Genomic DNA, 21,307 nt, shown 5'->3' with positions numbered 1-21,307 from the left:
ACCTGGCACTCAGGAGAAGTCTAAGCTAGTCCCAGCTGGCATCTCTGTTCTCTATTGTGGGCCATGGGGCTGCGGGCCTGAATTTTTAGAGAATGGGAGAATGGGAAATCATCTTCTCAATATGATTTCTTTTAAATCACCCCATAACATTTTTAAAAGTGTATTTTGTATTTCATTTTCTCTTTCCTTTTTTCTTTTTTTTATTGAAATTTAATTGGCATGTAACATTGTGTAAGCTTAAGTGTACAAGGTGTTTGATTTGATACATTTATATATTGCAATATGATTACTACTGTGTTAGCTAACATCTCTATTAGGTCATATAATTATCATTTAATTTTCATGGTGAGAATAATTAGGATGTAGTGTCTTAACAACTCTGAAGTTGATAATACAGTTGCCTGTAATCACTGTGTTGTACATGATATTTCCAGGACTTATTTATCGACGAGTTGCAAGTTTGTGCCCTTAAACACCTCACCCTGTAACATTTTAATTTAGGTTCTTTACACTTATGTGGTTCTCACAGGTAACGTTAAGAATCACCTTTAAGAAGATTACTAAAAGGCTATCACCATCCACTAGGAATTCTTTCTTAGAAAACTGAGTTTATAAGCAAATTGTCCCTCTTTAAGATGGGGATATCACTTAAGCACTAGATGGTTTGTAACATGCTGGGTGGCTTTTGGTTGACAGCTCTTCTGTGAATGTACTTTATATTTTTGCATGGTGTAACGTTTTAGATGGCAGCTTTTAAAAAAAGTATTTGAGTCTCTGGGTCACTTGTTCTCCATAAAAAAAAAAATATATATATATATAAAATTATATATGTATATATTATGTATATTATATATTTATATATCATAAATATATAGTATTTATTAGTTTGATCAAAAGTAATGGGTAAAGGAAAATCTTTTTGTAGCTCTGCTAAAATTACCTTATGCTTGTGCAGTGATAATGGCCCCACCTGGAGAGGCAGATCTGGAGGAATAGAACTTTAAAGATCACGATTAGCAAATTAACCAACAGGAAAAGCCAAATAGCCAATTAACCTACTACTGCAAAGTCCTGTGGCTCGTCTGGGGCTCCAGGCTCTCTGTGGCAGCTGAGTTTGCTGCCCTGAAACTTGCAGCTAAAGCTGCCTTATTCCTTCAATCTCCACAGTCACTGGGAATGTTTGCTTTGTATGTCACTTCCTTTGCTGAGCGAGTGTGGAAATCACATTGTGTTGCTCTGAAATGGTTGCCATGGGAACATCTCCACCTAGTCATTATCTACTCAGCCTACTGATTATATTAAACCAGGAGACAGAGATGTACAAGGGGAGCCGTAACCACCTGTTCTGCAGAAAATTGTGATTGCTTCTGCGACATTCGCCTCTGAGGCCACACGTTTCTCTGAACACTCCTCTCTCCATTTTCTCTTCTCTTGTTTCCCTCCACACAGAGTTAGTAAATGACATAAATCTATAGGAAATTGGCATTGGGATAATCAAGCCTTTGCTTTCCCATTCTTCCGGCCCTCTTTCAGGTCTCTGTTTTAGTATCTCAGGTAGAATAAAAATAATCGTACCCTTTCCTCTCATTCTCTTCTGCCCACCCCCACCCCCCATGCTTAGGTGTAAAGATAATCTTCTTTAAAGGTCTATGATTCCTGTGGCCTATGCAATGAAGCCACGTTTTTCTGCTACTTATCCAGAGAAACTTCTCAAAGTTCATATAAATGCCTGTTTTCTAAATTGTATAAAATATAAATAGTAAATAATACTGTCTGTCAACAGGTAACTTTATCTTACCTATTCTCAATTAAGACATGCATGGAGGGGCGCCTGGGTGGCGCAGTCGGTTAAGCGTCCGACTTCAGCCAGGTCACGATCTCGCGGTCCGTGAGTTCGAGCCCCGCGTCAGGCTCTGGGCTGATGGCTCAGAGCCTGGAGCCTGTTTCCGATTCTGTGTCTCCCTCTCTCTCTGCCCCTCCCCCGTTCATGCTCTGTCTCTCGCTGTCCCAAAAATAAATAAACGTTGAAAAAAAAAAAAAAAAGACATGCATGGATCTGCGTGTATCTCTTATGAGGAGGATTTTCTGATCTTTATTCCTGGATTGAAAGTGACATTTAAGAGGTGTTGTCTTGAAGTAACTTTTTTTTTGTAGAAAAACTATAAAATCCATTGACTTTGTAATTTGTCGTCTAAACCAGAATACTTAGGGAGTGGGAAATGGCATTATTAATAAGTATGCCTGGAAAACAGGTACAAATTTGACTATGCCAGGCAAACTAGGTGTATATTGTCATCTTATATGTAGAATGTAGAATGTAGACAAGTTCATAGGTGTGGTAGTCCCATGTCTTCAAAAACTGGCAAAAAATGGGAAAGGGGCACCTCTTACAGAAGAATGTTTGTGCAGATAGAAATTATAATTGTGGAATTTAAATGCTGAACCAGCAAGAAAGTTCTCTGTTTATATTTCTGTCGCATGTAAATTAAGCCAATGTGAATCCATCCTTGAAAGTAAACTGATGGCACTGGGGATTGAAAAGAAAAAAATGACATGAACAAAGGAAAACAGACCAGGCTGAATGCACCTATGGAGATGTCATAAACCCTTTCAATTTTGTTTAAAAATCTAATTTAAGAGTTAGTAAATTTTTTCTGTAAAGGGCCAAATAGTAAATATTTTTGGCTTTGTGGACCATATGGTCTCTGTGGATAAAAGTAGCTGTCAATGATATATAAATGAATGAGCATGGCTATGTTCCAATAAAATCTTATTTACAAAACAGGCATGGGGGCTTATGGGTGGCCCAGTCGGTTAAGCATCTAACTTTGGCTCAGGTCATGATCTTGAGGTCCATAAGTTGGAGCCCTGTGTCGGTCTCTGTGCTGACAGCTGAGAGCCTGGAGCCTGCTTCCCTCTCTCTCTACCCCTCTCCCACTTGTGCTCTGTCTCTCTCTCTCTCTCTCTCTCAAAAATAAATAAACATCATATCTATCTATCTATCTATCTATCTCTATCTCTATATCTATCTGTCACAAAATAGGCATGGACGGGAGCACAGGTATACTGCATTGGTTGTCATTGGCCCAGTCTCATTCTGGTTAACTGTTTTAATATCTGTAAACTTTATTCTGAAAAAAGGAAAGTTATTTTATTTATGTTATGCTATTTTATTTTCTTAAGTTTATTTATTTATTTTGAGAGAGAGAGAAAGTGAGCTTGAGCTGGGGAGGGGCAGAGAGAAGGAGAGAGAGAGTCCCAAGCAGGCTTTGTGCTGTTAGCCCAGAGCCCCACACCACGCTTGATCCCATGAACCGGGCTCAATCCTATGAGATCATGACCTGAGCTGAAATCAAGAGTGGACGCTTAACCAACTGAGCCACCGGGGTGCCCCCAGGAAAGTTATTTTAGATATTAATTCTGATGTTTTCTGTTCTGCTATGGCAGGTTGGGGCTGTGCCTGATGGGGCCAGTGGAGAAGTGCAATGGGCCTTACTAGTAATGTATATTTTTGTTACACATGTTCCAGCCATTCAAGACATATGTTGAAGAGAGTGGTAGAAGGTAACCCCCCAGGGACACTCTGGACAGGGGGTGGCAGCCATGTGGGTTTCACTAAGCATTTTAGAAGAAAGGCTGTAGGGATGAGACACAGGGTATAGAGGTTATGGTGCTTTGGTTTTTCCTATAAATTGTCTTTTTAAGCAAGTCCAAGAGTAGGTTCTACCTTGGGAGAGAGAGCAAAACTGCAAGCACCTAAAGAAAATAATCTTTGGTCTCTGCCTGTACTTGGAAAAAAAATGACTCAAAATTAAGGTAAATGATACAAAAAAAAATCACTTTAAACTAGTCTTGTACTTACTGTGTAGAATTGGAATCAGTTGGTAAAAATAAGAGTTTTAGCAAAAGGTCCCAAAATGTATCTTTGGGGTTTATTTTTTAATTTTTATAGAAGTATATTTAAAATGTTTCCCTCTAGGCAGAAAGCACACACTAACAACTCAGGCAGGCAAACCCCAACAGGAACATGAATGACATTAAAGAGAACTAAATAGGCTCTATATAAAGTAGTAGGAGGTATGACATGTGTATTACATCTTACGTGACTGTACATAACACAGATAGAACATACCTGGTTCTACCTGGCGACAAGTTACTTTAATTGCCGACTGAAGTAGGAAATTGTGGAGAATGACTGCAGTAATGTTATTGATTCAATTTTCAACTCAGTAACTGGGTATGCCAGGCATTTGACAAAAGAATAGACAGTACCACAAATAAGGAAGAATCTCAGAGGGCTTCAGTCCTATCTGAGCTGTCAAGAAAAATATAGGGGATGACTGACATTTATAATTATTTAATACAGTCTTTTTGAGGGCATCCTTTGATCTAGTTGGACAGATATTCAGGATCTTGTAGTTTGTTTAGAGAACTGTTCTACACATTTAGGAAAAAAAAAAGTGAGTCCACTAGAAAGCAAAATACAATGAAAGTAAGTTGATATCGCCTTAGCATGTTTTATTGCTAAAGAGACATGAGTGAAGGAGTTATCCACAGTGCAGTGCTGAGCAGAGGAGAAAGGGAATTTCAGAATGGATGGCCAACACTATCACTTAATGTGTGGAGGGTCCTGAGCAACATACGGGATGAAATGGGGGTGGAGGGAAGATAGCATCCCAGGCCAGGGGAAGGAGGCTGGGGGTCAGTCCAGACACTAGGAAGTTTCTGGAGGACCTTCAGAAGAGGGATGACAGGATGGCACCTGCTTGTATGTGATTTGTTATATAGTGAATAATATAGTAGTGAAATATTATCTGCATTGGTTTTCTGTTTAAAATTTTTATACATTTTTTTCAGTTTTTTTTAACGTTCTGAAAGTAAAACAGATTATTAAAAAAAAAAAAAAACCCAAATCCAAGTGTTGCAAGGACCTATGATGTATATAGGGAAATTATTCCTTAATCCCACTTGCAAAGATAAATGCTCTTAGCTGATGTTGCTTATTAACATTGGGATAATTTAGAAACAGATTATATCATTTGGAACCTTGGAATTATTATAAAGAGAAGTATCTCCTATTTTTCCTAATTTGTTCATGCCTTATATTCGAAAACATGACATAACATCTCACCTAATATTGAAAGAGACTTTTTTGGTTATTTTCTCCATCTCACACTTCGTATGTGAAGCCATTGGAGAGTCCTGATCTCTTTGAGACAGTGAATTAACTGGACCCTCTGCTCATCCCCATCTTCCTTGGTGGAACCATATGCCTGGGAACTGGAAGTCAGTACAATCTAGATATTGTCAAAAGGGGTAACTTCCATGAGTAGCTGGACCAGCCTAATCAGGGTCATAAGAAAAGCTGAGATACCATTTGAGCTCCCCATAGTCTGTATCCAATATTACATTGGGTTAGCAAATCAACTGTGTCTTCGAAAATGCATTTTTTGGGGGGGGGCATTTTTTGGGGTTGGGGAGGTTATCTCTAGTATGGAAAGGTTACTCCAAGTCTCTGTGTCCCAGAAAGAGCTGAGAAAACGGATATTTCACATTGCTATGGAAGTTTAATAAGCTAGGAGAAATACAAGCATCTCTATTCACTATTGACCTTTTGAGGATCCAAGGATAGCAAGTTTTGACTTCTCCTAGTAATTTTTAGGGGTCGAGGTAAATCAAATTACCTTTCTGCTGAACTTGTTTATGCCAAAGGAAAGTAATACTCTGTGGGTGCAACCCAGAACTTTGAAATTTATCGATGGGAAGTGGTATGAGAACCAAACACTGAAAACCTTGGAGCAAACTGTGAAATTTATCCAGTTTCTCCCCCCACCGCCCCCACCCCCAAGTCCAAAGTGCAGGATGATTGCAATAGAAGGCATGCTATCAGGCAGGGTGACTGGTCACTGGTTTGGGTTTCCAGAGGAATTTGAAATTAACAGAATTATGAACCAGAGGTTGAGCAAAACTCCAAATAAGGAGTAATGTATGAAGGGGAAAGATAGAAAGAAATGACTTTCCGAGGTAGTTCTAATGGAAGAAGCAGCAAGTGCACACTACAAGGGCTCAGCCATGGTGTAGAGCTTTATGAGGAATGCAAGAACAGATCTCAGAGACTTGAGACAAAGAAGGGAGAATTAGACAATGGATAGTTACTAAGGGCCATATGTGAGTAGGTTTCCCTGTGGGGTTTTAACAATAAAATAGAATCTCATCTGGTCTAGTTCTGGATGAAGGTGGAAAGAACGTGCTGTATGATGAAAGGAATAAGTTTCCCTGTATAGGGCTTCACGGTTTTTAAGACTTACATTCTGAAAGCTGAAATGATCTCATTTGATTCTCACTAAAGCTCTGGGAGGTAGGGCAGTGCCAGAATCACTTCACTAGGGAGGAAATCTAAAGACAAAGGGTTAAGTTCCATTTGGGAGGGGAGACATGGAGGAAGGAAGGCAGACCTCTGAGGGTTTTGAAGTTCAGAGGGAAGTGAGATTTTTTTTTTTTTTTTAAGAAAACGTTTGTTCCTTTCCAGGTACACTTGATTACTCACTGTTAAGTAGGCGGAAGTCAATGAATGGGTAGGAGCCGCGGCGTTCAGCAGGAACCCCCGTCTGACCCCTTAGTCGTACATCTCCTAAAAAACAGAAAATCCAAACAAATGTTTGAAAACATTGCCAAGTGTATTCACTTTTCCTCTGTAAATCCTCTTACTCACTTATGTCACTGGAACCAAATGTCAGGAGGAAAATGATTTCCACTTACCTTGCTTAAGAGAGAGCTATGTGAGAGGGGATATTTAATGAATGTTAAGTGTAATGAACTTAGCAGTACTCTAATAACTGAAGAAGCACTCTGCTGTCTTTTAGATTTGCCTGGAAGATGGATCTGTGAAAATTTTAGTAATTTACAAGATTTCCATAGTCTGAGGGCCACAAAGAGGGGGCATCTGAATCTGGGAGAACAAATGATGCTCTGGGATTAAAGCTTTTATTCTTGTTAGAATGTTTAACTGTCCAGTGTTATTTCTCTTGGTTCCAGCACAATTGTTCTCTGACTAGTGTCCACTGCCCCGTTGCCCAGGCTTTATCATTGATCTGCTTTAGAATTTGCTCCATGAAGGCCAGCCCAGCTCCAGGTACTTCAGACACTTGCCACCCTTGTACACGAAATAGTCAGTGGAGCTTGTAGAACTTATTCATTTGCAGGTTTTCTTTCATGTCTGCATTCACGTTCCTTTTTGCTGTGTCTTCTGCCTTCCCGATCAAGGGAGGGAATGAAATAGAATGGAAAGAGCATGTACTTTAAGACGAAATAGACCTAGGACAATCTCGGCTCAGACACTTGCTACCTGTATGATTTTGGGAAATTTATTTCTCTAAACCTCAGTGGTTCACAGTGTCATGGGTTGAAGAATCTAAAATAACACTTGCTGCCCTGCAATAAATGCTGGGTTTACTTCTTTCTAAACTCCTGCAAAGGATCATGCATATTAATTATGTATTTTGCATTTTTCCATAGTGCTTTGTGTATTGTATGGCACTTAGCAGACTCTAAGTGAATGTCTTCTGTTGACAAGAATAAAGACAAAATGTACAAATTAACACATAAAATATGGAATTAGAGGAGAGAGAAAAATACATGAGATCTTCTATATTTCTGGAAGAACTGAATCAGGGAAAGTTTCAATTCCACGAGTAATGGGTCCCCTCCCATAAACCACTTTTTCCCAGACATGAGGTGGCAGTGAGGCCTTAGCCTATGAGTAGAGAAAAGGGACAGTCATCTCTCCTCCATTCCTACCCCCTGGAGTTAACCAGGGTCTGAGTGAGATCCCCTTCAGCTGTAACCAGTGCCATTGGCAATGTTTAAACTATCCCTTACAGATGGGCGTTGTGTATGTTTGGGCTTACAAACTGCAAGCTGTGAGCCTCTGGGTTATTCTGTACTTTGAATTTTATATTGGTGCCTTATTTAATGCTTTGTATAATCTGATATTACAGTGCCATATTGATATTAAGGAATGTTACAATTTATGGAATAAAAGGGGAGGAGGAAGAAAGAGATGGAAAAGCATTTTTATAAATATGAATATCATCTGAGATCAAAGAAAGGAATGCTGTTAGCATTTGGCAAGTTCATGGGGGTAGATGGCCAGCAGTTATGGGAAATCCACTAGGGAGAGTTGAAGGGTTTTCTTGTCTTCAGCAGCTTGTCTTGAACACTCCATGTTTACAGCACTCTAAAGAGTTCACAAAGCACTTTCACAAACATCACAGTGTATTTATTTTCTTGTTTATCTCATTGGATGCTCACAATAGCCTTGTGAGGAGAGCCACTATCATTCTACTTACTTTATAGGTGAGAAAATGGAGGCTCAGGAAGAAAGTTCAGGCCTGCTGTTCACCTACCCAGCTCCAGCTCAGGGTGCGGGCGGGCCCTTTAGAGGCACTCAGTAGATATCGATGGACTTTAACTGACTGGCTGAGTTTATGGTGCTTTAACTTATAACTAGCAGGGCTGGTCCTTAAATCTAGGTTATTAAACTTCATAGGCAGAGCTCTCTCCTCAATAACATTGGTTTCTAATCTTAAGGAGTCTGTACATAATGGTTTAAAAAAAAACACAGACCCTCACATGATAGGTGAAATTTAGCAGCCATTGGGAAAATACAGCATGCCAAAATGATGTAATAAATTCAGCAGGGCCTAAATGATTTATATTTTCTAAATGATAATCAGATAGACATATGCTTCAAAACTTATGCATGGATAAGCCTGTATTCATTCGGTCTATGAAGCCGGCTAGGCTTTAGGTTTGTTGACCCGTTGTGTCATCCCTGTGGGCTTCTCTAGGGGGTTTCAGGCTCGCCAATTGGAAATCACTTGTCTACCAGTACTTTTTTTTCTCAGGATTAGCAAAGCATCCCTCCTGACTGTGTAGTTCAGAGGGTACCATTTTCCCAGAAAACTTCTGTATAATATCAATAGAGGTTTTAAAGCCTCTGTCCAAATTTATTCCTTTTGTCCATCTGACAGTCTAAGGCAGAGGACGCCCATTATCATTCAGGGCTTTAGGTTTAGGGAAACATGGAGGAGATAGCATCACAAGGCAAGCTGGGTAAAGGGAAGGCAATATGTGAGTAATTCAGAGATTCCTGTTACTGACAGGATCAATATTTCACCATCTTGGGTGACTGTGGGCAACTCAATAACCACTTTGAGGTCCAGTTTTCTAATATTTAAATTAATTGGCATAATTACAGCAGCTTCGCCTCCCTCACAGGGTTGTTGTGAGGAAATTATAAAGTGCATGAAAATAGCATGAGGGTTAGAATTTCTTGAAACCTTACACGGTACTAAGCATTTTACATGTATTATTGAATATCATCTACCCAACAACCCAGCGAAGTAGGTGTTATTATTAGACCATTTTACAGATGAGGAAACTGAAACCAGTGGAAATTTGATAATTTGTCCAAGCTCACAGAATTAGTAAGGGTGGAGTTTGTATTCAAATTCGAAATTGGCTCTTAAACCCCATGTTCTTAACCTTTATCCTATATCATCAGGATAAAAAATCATAGAAACAAGCTAAGCATTCACTTTTTTATGGCCCAATGTATGCTTTGATTGCTATTTGCCAATAAACCAAATATATATTCATCATGACTCCTGAAACTTGAGTACGAGGGGAATCCACCCCCTTGATGAGTTCAAGATTCAATCAGATAGATGTTGTTTATTTGAATAGCAGTCCAGCGGAAATGAGCCGAACGAGTAAGACAACCAAATCCTGTTCTGGATCAACAAGGCATCTATTATTTTCAAGTAAGAGATGGAAAGCAATTATTAAAAATATTATTCAGTAGAACCGAAATTACCTAGCAACTAATTTAATCAAGCTCTTGATTAAATAGAATTTTCATGATGTAATGCCATTTTGGGGAAAAAGAAACCGTGAAGAAAGTTGATAGCAAAGACACTTAAATAAACAAACAGAACAAAACAAATCAACAGCAACAACAACAAACTACAAAACCCATACCTGAAAGCTTCCTTTTCAATGCTTCTTCTGTCTATAACTACAATTATAGTTTTGGAAGTGGATTACTCATAAACCTAATGATGGTTTTTAGGGGTAGTAAATAATAGTGTTTAAAAAGGATGAAATCATGTTAAAAGTACGAGTAAGGCAGGAGGGAGGACAATTGTAAGTGGGCTACCAAAGCATTTAAGAAAATTTCAACATGGAAAGGTAAATACAAACAAACCAAACAGTCCACATCCTGAGCATTCAATTTATTTGAGAATAAGGTAATATTCATGTTTTAAGGATATATTTCCAATATAGAAAGTTCTCTCTCATTCTCCCTGCTGTTATTAGCCCCTTCTGATACTAAATTGCTTCAATATGCTCGTGGGAAGAGAGAAATAATTCAGTAACAACCGTCCCTGGAGGAGCAGAGGCCACTGGGCTGATGTCCGAAAAACAGAACAAGTAGCGTCCTGCTGAACTGCTTTTTCTGGCCTCTGGTCTCAGGCAATCATCTATTTACCTAAGGCCTTATATCCAAGCTAAACAATTATTTTGACTATTCATTAGGCCCTTGTTTCACTTAAGTAACTTTTTTTTCTGGCAAGCGAAAGGTGCTGTGGAAGCCGGGTCGGAAGTGTTGACAGCTCAGAGTCGTGTCCTCAGCCTGTCCTTATTGTGTTCCAAAATGAAACAAACAGCAGGGAAATTCTTATTTTGAAAGGGCTGCTTCTCTTTTGCCCCTTCAGGCCGAAAACATAACATGTCGTCCTCGGGTATTTAAGGCTACAAACACAGGCAGAGAGCTGAGCTGAGTGGCTCCAGGAGCCAAGACCCGGAGACAGCCACTCACCCTCCCAGGGGACGTGGTTCCGGGATGGACCTCTTGCCCACTTGGCCTCTCGGGCTGTCTCTGTTTAATAAAAGCTTGCGCTAGGGAGCAGACATTATGTGGCCTCTTATGTAACTGGCAAATATGGCGGAGACTCTGACAGCAATGACAACTTACAGTGGCTGAAACATGGGCCACATGACGAGAACGAGACTCTGGCCCCGGTTGTGGAGTCAAGGTCACTTCAGGGTGGGGAAATGGGGTCGGAAAGGAACAGAGCAGTGGCTACTGTGCTCCTATGGCATCTGAGACAAATGAAGAAGGTGATGATGACAGCTGCAGGAAACACGGAGAGAGATTCATAGCAGGGGTGTCGCTATGAACAAGGAAGATGAGCTGGTGATAGCGTCAGAAAGATGCAACCATGGAGCGGCCCAAATATGGTGGGGAGAAGAAGCTCTCGTGAAAGTTATTGCTTTGAGCTCCTTTAGACACTACTAATTCATGTCACTGCTGTAAACTTGCAAAATGAGGGCAGACAGAACCCAGACCCCCAGATCTCAGACAGGAGCTTTCGCCAGGGTGCACTGCCTCAGCTGGCGGCTTCGAACATTTCAGATGACTACTCTCAATTAGCAAAATGAATTATTTCTTCTAAGATGTTTATCTAGCCAAACAAAGAGGAGGAAGGTTGTGCAATTTGATCACTCCGTAGATTTATGGGATAGTACAGGCAGCCAGTTTAGATAACTCAGGCAGAGATGATTGTTCTGAGTGCTATGAGCTTGCATGAGATCCAAGATGGCTGATGGACCAAATTTCCCATTTGGGGCTTCAATCTTCTGCTTTACTTTTTTGAGTGAGCCTGGGCCTGTCTAGTTACTAAGGGCTATGTGTTGATCTGGCTGAGTAGGAGGCTTCTTGTCTATTGACCTGTTGCACTAATTGTGTATTTCTGGGCTGTTGCTGAGAGGGCTTTGTGTGGAGGAAAGAGACAAACCAGAGTTAGTTGGCCAAAACCACACTTCTGGCAAAAGAAACAAAATAAAGTTTTCTTTGCATGTGAAAAAAAAAAGTTCTTTCTTTTTTTTTTCATTTTAAAAACCTTGGTCTCTATATCAAAATCAAGAGAAAGGAGAAATTTCACCAAGTTAGAGTCCCCAGACAATACTATATATACTACCTTGCAACTTTTGCTTAGACTTATTAAATACTTTATGACAGAGGTGCATTTTGGGACTTGAATGTTACAAAGGTGAATGTATAAATAGCAGTGCCTTTATTTTCTAAAGTAAGTGAGGTAGGTTTCAACTCAGACTAGACATTCTTCAGCTCGATGGTTATACAGAGGGAAAATAAGGAAAAAAAAGTTGAGGAAAAAAAAAGTTACAATCACCAGGAACACAGGAGTCTAATAAAAAAAAAAAAGATATTGAACAAGAAGCAGCAGAAATGCCTAAAGAGAATTCCAAGAAGCTGTAAAAGAACTTAAAAGAACACAAAGAACATGTCCTCTTATAAAGATTAAGAATAAGGGGAATAATCTGCAGAGTCATTTTAGGGAATATGTGATCTGGGTCTGCCTTAAGTAATGAAAACACTGATGTAAACTTGCATATTATTCACTTATTTCTGGGATAATGCTTTTCATTTCCAGAATCTCATCAAAGCAAAGTTTATTGTTTTTAAATAAGTGTTATATAGTTATAAATGTAGGTATCTCTGCTCCTGCTCACACCCCACCCCTTCATAATGCCTGGCACATCGTAGGCACTCAAAAAATAGTAACTATTATTCTTTGTTACTGTTCTTCTGAGATTTCTGCCCCCTCACCTCCCCTCTCCTATGATAGTCATTATCATTTAGGAGGATTTCTAAGTCAGGAACTGTTTTAAGGACTCTACATGTATAAGATGGTTTAGTCCTTATGACAGTCTGCCTGAGGGAGATGTGTGTTTCATCCCCCTTGTACTGAGGAACGCAAAGAGCTCACAAGTGACTGAATTGGGATTAGAAGCCAAGTGGCGTCGGGAACACTTGCTCTCTAACCACTGCTGCACAGGGCCACCAATCCCCATTCTCCACAGCAGCGACCAGTGCAATCACTCATGACATTATTATGGTTTCCTTTGATTTCCCGAGCTCTTTCTCTTCTCTGTGCTGGGTAGTTTAGGGTTAAAAAGGAGAGTACCAAAGCTATGTCCTGGGGAAAGACAAATGTTTATCCTGGTACTTTTTCATGGGAGCATTGCAATCCCACCATGACAAGAATGCTGTGGCCCATGTCATGGGAACCCATGAGGCCCCAGTGGTGCAGGTTAGACCAGAGGGAGTATGGATCCCACCGCAGATGTAGGCATCTTGCAGGTCAGTAGAACTTTTGAGTAAGTGAGTAAGTAAAGGGACCAACTCTAGGTTGGCTCTGAGCGGACCCCAGATCAATTCAGTTCATTTCAACAAATGCTCATTCACAACATTATACAAAGTGTTAGAATGTAGGGGAGGAAAAGGGAAATACAAAGGTCCATAGGATGCCATCTTAGCACTCAGATAATCATCTAGAAGAGAGTCACAGAAATAAGCAAATATGGTATATGCTAGAAGAAGTCTAACCGTTAGTAGCATTGGGATATTTGTGTTTGGATCCCTCTCTCAGAAACATTGTGAGGCTTTATGATTTTATGTGGATAAGTAACTTGAAAATTTCTGGGCCTCAAGTGGTTTCCTAGCAATCTTATAAAATGTTTCAGTTGGTAAAATTGAAAGATAATTATTTAAAGATAAATATTTAATAACATATTTAATTTAAGTATTTAAATTAAATATAATTTTTAAATTAAAAAAATTTTAATTTCAGTTTAGTTAACATGTAATTTTATATTAGTTTCAGGTATCAAATATAGTGATTCAACAATTGCCTACATTACTCAGTGCATATCATGATAAGTATATTTAAATTAAGTATAATTTTTACATTGAAAAAATATATAAATATATACACACACACACACACATATACACACAAAGCAGGAGAGATAGGGAGGAGAGAGAGAGGAAGGGGATAAAGAGGAGAGAGAGGAGGCTACAGAGAAAAGGGACATGAGGAAGAACTGAATACTGGGGCTGAGGGAAAGGAAGGTGTCAAGGATAATTCCTAGATTTCTGCATTGCATAACTGGATGGTTGTGCCAATCACAGAAAAAAGGAAGTTCTTAAAGAGGCATTATTTTATGTTCTTCACTTACTTAATAAATGATATTTAATATATATGATATTTATGATACAGTGTTTTTGGCAGACAATACAATGGTATAGAACCTTGGGAAGAGTCTTGGCCTCATGGAGTTTAGTCTACTGGAAGGGACATCAAAGAACAATTATGTGCATAAATGTAAAGTTGCAACTTTGGATAGTGGAATAAAAGAGACATATATTGTATTAATAAACTTATAATGGACTTCACCTTGCCAGGAAGGTTGTTTTGAGCTTCCCTGAGGAGGTGACATTTAATCTGAGATCTGTTGAATGAACACAAAATCATTTTAGGTGAACATATGTCCTGATTTTCCCTGGAAAAATCTTTATTTACACCTGTTGTTTTGCCAGGTATAATTAGTAATAGTGCCCCTTTCACACTCAGAAGTATTCTGATCGAATCACACATTACATGATCACCCTGAGTGCAGCAATCCAGGCAGACAGAAATGCATTTTCAAAGGTCCTATGGCAGGAAGATGGCATATCTGAGGTAACCTAATAAGAGCAAGTGCATCACAGCAAAAAGATCGCAGTGGATATGGTGGGGTATGGTATAAAATGAGGTTGGGTAAGTGTCAGGACTTTGTAGGATAGACTGAGGAGTCTGACTTTATTCCAAGAGAATTAGGAAGCCATGGATGAGTTTAAAGGAAAGATGATGTTATCAGATTTACATATTGAAAAAAAACAACTTCGGGTACAATATGCAGAATGGATTGGAGGGACAAGAATGGCAAGTTAACAGATCGTTGTAATAGTCCAGGTGAGAAAAGATGGTATCTTAGAATAGAGTGGTAGTACTGGTAGAGAGGTGAATAGATTTTAGAGATATTTAGTAGGTAGAATTGACACATGGTGAGGAATAGTATATGAAGGCTGAGGGAGAGGGAAGTATCGAGGATAATTCCTATAGGCTTGCATAACTGGATGACTGATTGTATTTATCATAGAAAAAGGGAATTCCAGAAGGACCAGATCTGGGGAGAGAAGTTCACGTGCTCAACTTTGGTCACATTGAATGAGTTACTGAGATTTCAAAGCAAAAATGTCAAGTAGGCAGCTAGACACATGAGTCTGACACCCAGAGGGAATGTCTGGGATGGAGATATAAATGTATAAGTCAAATTAAACTATAGGCATGTATGAAGTTGCACAGAAAGTGAAGTGAGAAGTTAATGGGGCTTATCATCCAACCTTGAGCAACTATAACATTTAGTGTCTTGTTAGAGGCAGAGTCTATAAGGGAGAAGGGGAAGCCATGGAGGTAAAAGGAAATCCAGAAGCTTGTTGTGTCATGGAACATTATTCAAGAGGGAGGGAACGGTTTTCAGATAAATTTTGCTTAAAGAGTAAGTGAAATGATGATTGAAAAAAGTCCATTGAATTTAGTTGAGTGATGATGGTGAGAAATAGAAGCCACTACATCATGTGGAGTTGGGAAATTGGGAAGGTTTTTATCAAGGAGCAGATATTTAGGCAGATCTTAAGTGATAAGTAAAATTTGGAAAAGCAGCATGTTATATTGTTGGTTTGTGATTCATCCAACTATGATCACTGAAATAAAGGGAAGAGATTTTTAGGAAAAATCATGCTGATCTTAAGAACAATAATAGTCACTAAGAATGATATTCATAACAAAGTATAATTTGAAAATTGCACAGAGGACAAAATAGTCCAAGTTATGAAAATTCCTGTATAGTTTTGCAAAATACATTGATACCGTGCTAATCACTACCTATGCTTAAATATACTTCAGGAAAAAAGTTTAATGTAAATCACTGCCAAGAAAAGTATTTGTTGGGAAGAAAAGAATGGGTACATCAATTGAGAATAAATATAATTAATAAGATAAAATAATGGCCAAGTCCCAATATTGCTGAATAATTTCTTGTTTTTTTGAACTTTGAATAATTTGAGAGAAGTGTTTTAATGTATTGTTTGTTTTCATGTGCTTCTGAACTTCCTGAATCTGGCCGGGAACAAGGACAAACCTGCCAAAATACTGCAAGAAAAGATGTTGCTGATCACGGGCAGGAAATACTCAAAGTCCCATGAGATAGCCTGCTCTTAAGAGACTTCCACACCAAGTCTGCTGACCTCAGAAGGACCACCAGGCCACCATAATCACTGCTGAAGTCTGCTCAGAGCTAGGAGGTATTTGGAAGTTCTTAATTCACTTCTAATTCAACATGGCACTTAGGATTCTTTTAATCTTCAAATATTGTTCATTTTTTGTTTTTTTTTTTTTTCAGAAGGGAAACAGGTGACAAACATGGACTATATAGGAAAACGATTAACTTGATTATATTATATCCATGTTATGGGATATTATTTTGCTATTAAAGCCAGTAACTTTTATTTCTATAGTAATAATTAGCATGTATTGAACATTTAGTATGTGCTAGGAAATGTTTGAAGTACTTTTTATGACTTCACTAATTCTCTGAATAACTCTCCTAGAGAAGTACTGTTATCAATAGCATATCTGAAGGACAGAGAGGTATTAAATTACTTTTCCATGATAACATGGCCCAGTGGGTGTGAAGGCAGATTTGAAACCAGTGAGTGTGAAGACTGGCTCCAAAGCATGTGCTCTTACCTAATATGGTACGATCCCTGTTCAAACACATCTTGATCTGAAGTGAGAGCCATGGTATATGGGAGGGTGGGTATTATATAGCGTTTAAAAGCTGTATTACAGAGTAAAGAAATCAATTTACTATTTACTACTTCTATGACCTTACTAAGTCTTAACCATTCTAGGCTTTATGAAATATTTTGTTCCATTAAGTAAAGATAATAATATCTGCCCTGTATTCTTCATAGAAGGTAGAAATCAATTGAAATAACGTGGATAAAAGCACTCTGTCAATTACTTTGTAATAAACTTTTATTATTAAGAATATTATTATTGATGTTGCTAAATATTAAATATATATAAAAGACATTATGTAAATTCTATTTTATATTATTATACTTTTATTGTTTAATAGTATTATTGATATTACTATATAAATCTGGGTCAGTGTTAAAGTATATTCAAAGTCAGGAACATTACTCTCTGATATGTAATTGAACATGTGAATTAAGAGTGCTATAGTCAAATGCTCTTGGGAAGCATGGAGTTTTAACAAAATTGAACTTTTACAAAATTGCAGTGTTATAGGCTAAACTGTGCCTGCCTCCCAAGCGTATACTGAAACCCTAATGCTCAGTACCTCAGAATGTGGCTATATTTGGAGATAGGACCTTTAAATTAGGGATTAAGTTAACATAAGGGTGTTAGAGTGGGCCCTAATCTAATCTGATGAGTATAGAAGAAAGACCATGTGAGATGCATCAGGAAGGTGGCCATCTGCAAACCAATGAGAAGGCCTCAGAAGAAACCAAACATGCTGACACTTCAATCTTGGACTTCTAACTTTCAGAACTGGGAGAAAACAAATTTCTGTTGTTTAAGGCACCCAGTCTATAGTATTTTGTTATGACAGGGTGAAGAGGCTGCTTCTATGGGCAAAGAAAGTCATCAGAATTTAGGGGTTCGGTGTCACCAGCTTTGTCCAGGGCTTTCCATATGTCCCCATTCCAATGACCAAGATTCCATTCCTTCCCAATCAAAGTCCTCACTTTAATAGTAGACACCCTGCGATATTGGGAATCAGCTTATGTTGCAATTCAGCCACTAGCATGATGAGATTCTGGGCTTGTTTTTCAGGAATCTCAGATCCAGAGCTATAGGAAAGAAAAGTCTCTTTCAGAACAGGAACCCATGGGGGAGGGGAAGGAAAAAAAAAAAAAAAGAGGTTAGAGTGGGAGAGAGCCAAAGCATAAGAGACTGTTAAAAACTGAGAACAAACTGAGGGTTGATGGGGGGTGGGAGGGAGGGGAGGGTGGGTGATGGGTATTGAGGAGGGCACCTTTTGGGATGAGCACTGGGTGTTGTATGGAAACCAATTTGTCAATAAATTTCATAAAAAAAAAAAAAGAACAGAGATAGTAGCTTGTAGGTCGTTTATGTAGTGCTTGAGCTGGAAATCTGAATCCCTTAACTCGCTTTTTCTTTCTCCATTTTGTCCAGCAACATTAAGAACAACCAGCCAATCTCATTATACTCATTAGTTCGACAAAAATGTTCAAAGGAATCTTATATATGGTTACCCAGAAACTTGTCTCTTATAAGTGTCTGATTAGGAGTATCCAAGGTTGATATTTTTCATATCTCTATTGCCACATCACAACATGGATTTCTAGTGCTTTCTTTATTACTGGGAAGAGATTAATTAGCATCTTTAAATCTAATTAGAGATCCAATTCCAGAAAACCTAGAGTCAACTCACAAAACTCATCCTTAAGATTCTGTTCCTCTAGAACCACCCTTGGTACCAAAATCTGTATTAGGAGAACCCTGGAAAACCCCCACTAATACGTGCAAGATTTTTCAGATCTTTCAATATATTGATGTCTACTGTGAATATCCAAGAAGGTGAGATCACACAGCATTTCCCAAACACATTTGGACACAAAACATACTTTTCAAGTGTCTTCTAAGATGACTGTTTTGAGGAAAATACTTGGCTATATATTTGCTCTACATGGAGCTTGTGTGTGTGTGTGTGTGTGTGTGTGTGTGTGTGTGTAATACTGAGCTCAAAATCTTAGCTGGCTTCCCTTATCAAGTACCATTGCCCATTCAATTCTTGTCCTGTATAACTAAACCTACACCTCTGGTTCTAATTTATTTTGGGATCTCTAGACCAGCTGGATAATTATTTATTTCTTTCTCAAAAATATGTCTGAGGAATATTGATCAGCCTTAAAAAAAAGATGAGATCTTGTCATTTGGGACAACAGGGATGGACCTAAAAGGTATTATGCTAAGTGAAATAAACTAGACTGAGAAAATACCATACGATTTCACTCACATGTGGAATCTAGAACACAAAACAAATGAATAAACAAACAAACAAAAAAATCAGAACCAGACCCATAAATACAGAGAACAAACTGATAGTTGCCAGAGGGGAAGGGGGTGGGGGAATGGGCAAAATGGGTGAAGGGGAATGGGGGATAAAGCCTTCCAGTTACAGAGTGAATAAGTTTCAAGAATAAAAGTTACAGCACAGGGAATATAGTCAATGGTATTGTACCAGTGTTGTATGGTGACAGATGGTAACAACACTTGTGGTGAGCATGGCATAATGTATAGAGATCTTGAATCACTATGTTGTACACCTGAAATTAGTTTAACATTGTGTGTCAACTATACTCAAAATAATTCAATTAAAAAATCTTTTTGAACGTTTTGAACAGGCCCTGTTATAGAGCCGGAGGATATAGCAGTGAGCAAAACAGACAAAACACATCGGCTCTCATGGGGCTCAGATTCTACTGGGAAGAGACAGACAACAGGCAAAATCAACAAATAAATTGCCTATAGAGATGTGATATAGGTGCCGTGGAGCAAAATAAAGCAGGGAAGGGAAGAGAAGAGGGAGTGCTGGGAGGTCTGGGTGGGTGGGTATGGGCTGCACTTTAAATACAGGAGGGTCTAAGAAGGCTGCTCTGAGGTGACTTGGAGCAAAGACTTGAATGAAACGTGGGAAGAACCAGAAGACCATCTGGGAGGAGCAGTTCAGGTTCAGGGAACAGCAAGCACAAGACGGCAAGGAACATGCTTGGCATGTACTAGAAACAGCCAGGAGGCCAGCATACTGAAGCAGAGGGAGAGATAAGGGCAGAGAAGTGACAAGCCAGGAGAAGCTGGGCTTGGAAGGGAGTGGTAGAGAGGTTAAGGACTCAGAGAGACACGGAGACACAGAGGTTTACTATGAGGGAGACATGATGTAATGTTTTTAAAGGATCGCACTTGCTGCTCTGTTGAGAATAGGCTATTGGGGGAGATTTATATATTAAGCAGATCCCAAAATGAATGTGCTATCTTTTCTTATAACCCGAGTCCTGTCCAGTGTCCTAGTTATGGCAAATCCAGTCAGTCACCAAGGCCTGTCACTGTGTGCGTTCCTTCTCCCTGTCTTCCCTGCCTTATGATTTTATTACTCAGAGGAGGGGGCCGGTGTAGGTGTTCTCTCAGGGCCTAAGTGTGCAGGGCCTCTCTATATGAGGGTGCTAAACCACAGTAAGTATTTTCCTGGCCTCACAGAAAATGGATCACGGCACCTGGCCATGTGGCTACTTCATTCACACAAATTGCCTATCAATTTTATAAACATGTAAGATACAAATACATGTATTTTAAGGAGAGAGATATTTTGGAGCATTTTTTCTCTAAAGCTAGTGGAACTGATCTTTGCAAGATACACACTTGGAAGAAAGACCTTACAGGATATTTACTTGGAGTAAGGACTAGTCAGGAAGCAGATAAAATAGAAAAATCAGAAACATTGGCTACTGTAGAAGCAGTCCCAGAAAGTCCCACTTGTGTGACTGGAACTCAACTAACTCGTGATATCCCTGTATCAACCTCTGCTGATCTGCTCTGGGCATCCTCCTCCTGTGTGGTTACGGGGCCATCATAACTCAACCTGGAGACCAAACTGAAATGGGGGTACTTTATAAACAGAGGCCATTTGATATTTTCTCTTTTAACTGAATAAAATTGAGACAACTTTTGCCTTTTACTCACTTTCCAACATGCTTCTATCCTCCATGCTTCCATGAAGATTACTGACAGTTTAGCAAATATATCTGCAAATAGGTGGGATTATAATTCATTAGACTCTGAAACCTGACATTTTGCCAAATGGCCATCGTTTCTGTTTGTTTGCTTGTTTTTGACTTTCTTGGGCTTCCGTTTCAACCCTCCCCACTGAACCATTTTAAAAACAAAGCTGTTCCTTTTTTTTTTTAGTTTGAATTAATTCTTTTTGACAAGAAGAAGAAAAAAAAAGACCCTGAGCTTTTACTACTTTCTTTTAGACGTCTGTTCTTAATGTTTTGCCATATCCTAGGCCATGGACTGGTACTGTTTCATTCTTGTTCTTTAAAAAACATTTTTATAAATCCTTGTAAAATCCTCTTTCTTCATGATTTGTGTCACACATTTATGTTTGCCTTTGTTTAGATGAAGCTTTCTCTGCCTTTTATGCATGTCATTAATATCTTTAAAATATTTGGATTCATCAGAGAACTTTCTGTGCACCTTCATTTGGCTTCTCTAGGTAAACCTCT

The 21,307-nt window shown here is 38.9% G+C and overlaps 1 protein-coding gene across 3 annotated transcripts in view; it reads right to left on the bottom strand.

Moving 5' to 3' along the window:
- The window catches only part of PDE7B (phosphodiesterase 7B), a 321,880-nt gene that overhangs the window by 77,794 nt on the left and 222,779 nt on the right, over positions 1 to 21,307 (bottom strand). For all 3 annotated transcript variants that reach the window (XM_030316410.1, XM_030316409.1, XM_030316411.1), the window contains one exon: positions 6,548 to 6,631. In XM_030316410.1, the coding sequence (XP_030172270.1) occupies positions 6,548 to 6,631 (84 nt within the window). The remainder of the gene's footprint in view (positions 1 to 6,547; positions 6,632 to 21,307) is intronic.

Source organism: Lynx canadensis, chromosome B2 (assembly GCF_007474595.2).
Source record: "Lynx canadensis isolate LIC74 chromosome B2, mLynCan4.pri.v2, whole genome shotgun sequence".
Classification (NCBI taxonomy): domain Eukaryota; kingdom Metazoa; phylum Chordata; class Mammalia; order Carnivora; family Felidae; genus Lynx; species Lynx canadensis.
This window is presented reverse-complemented; position numbering and strand designations above follow the sequence as displayed.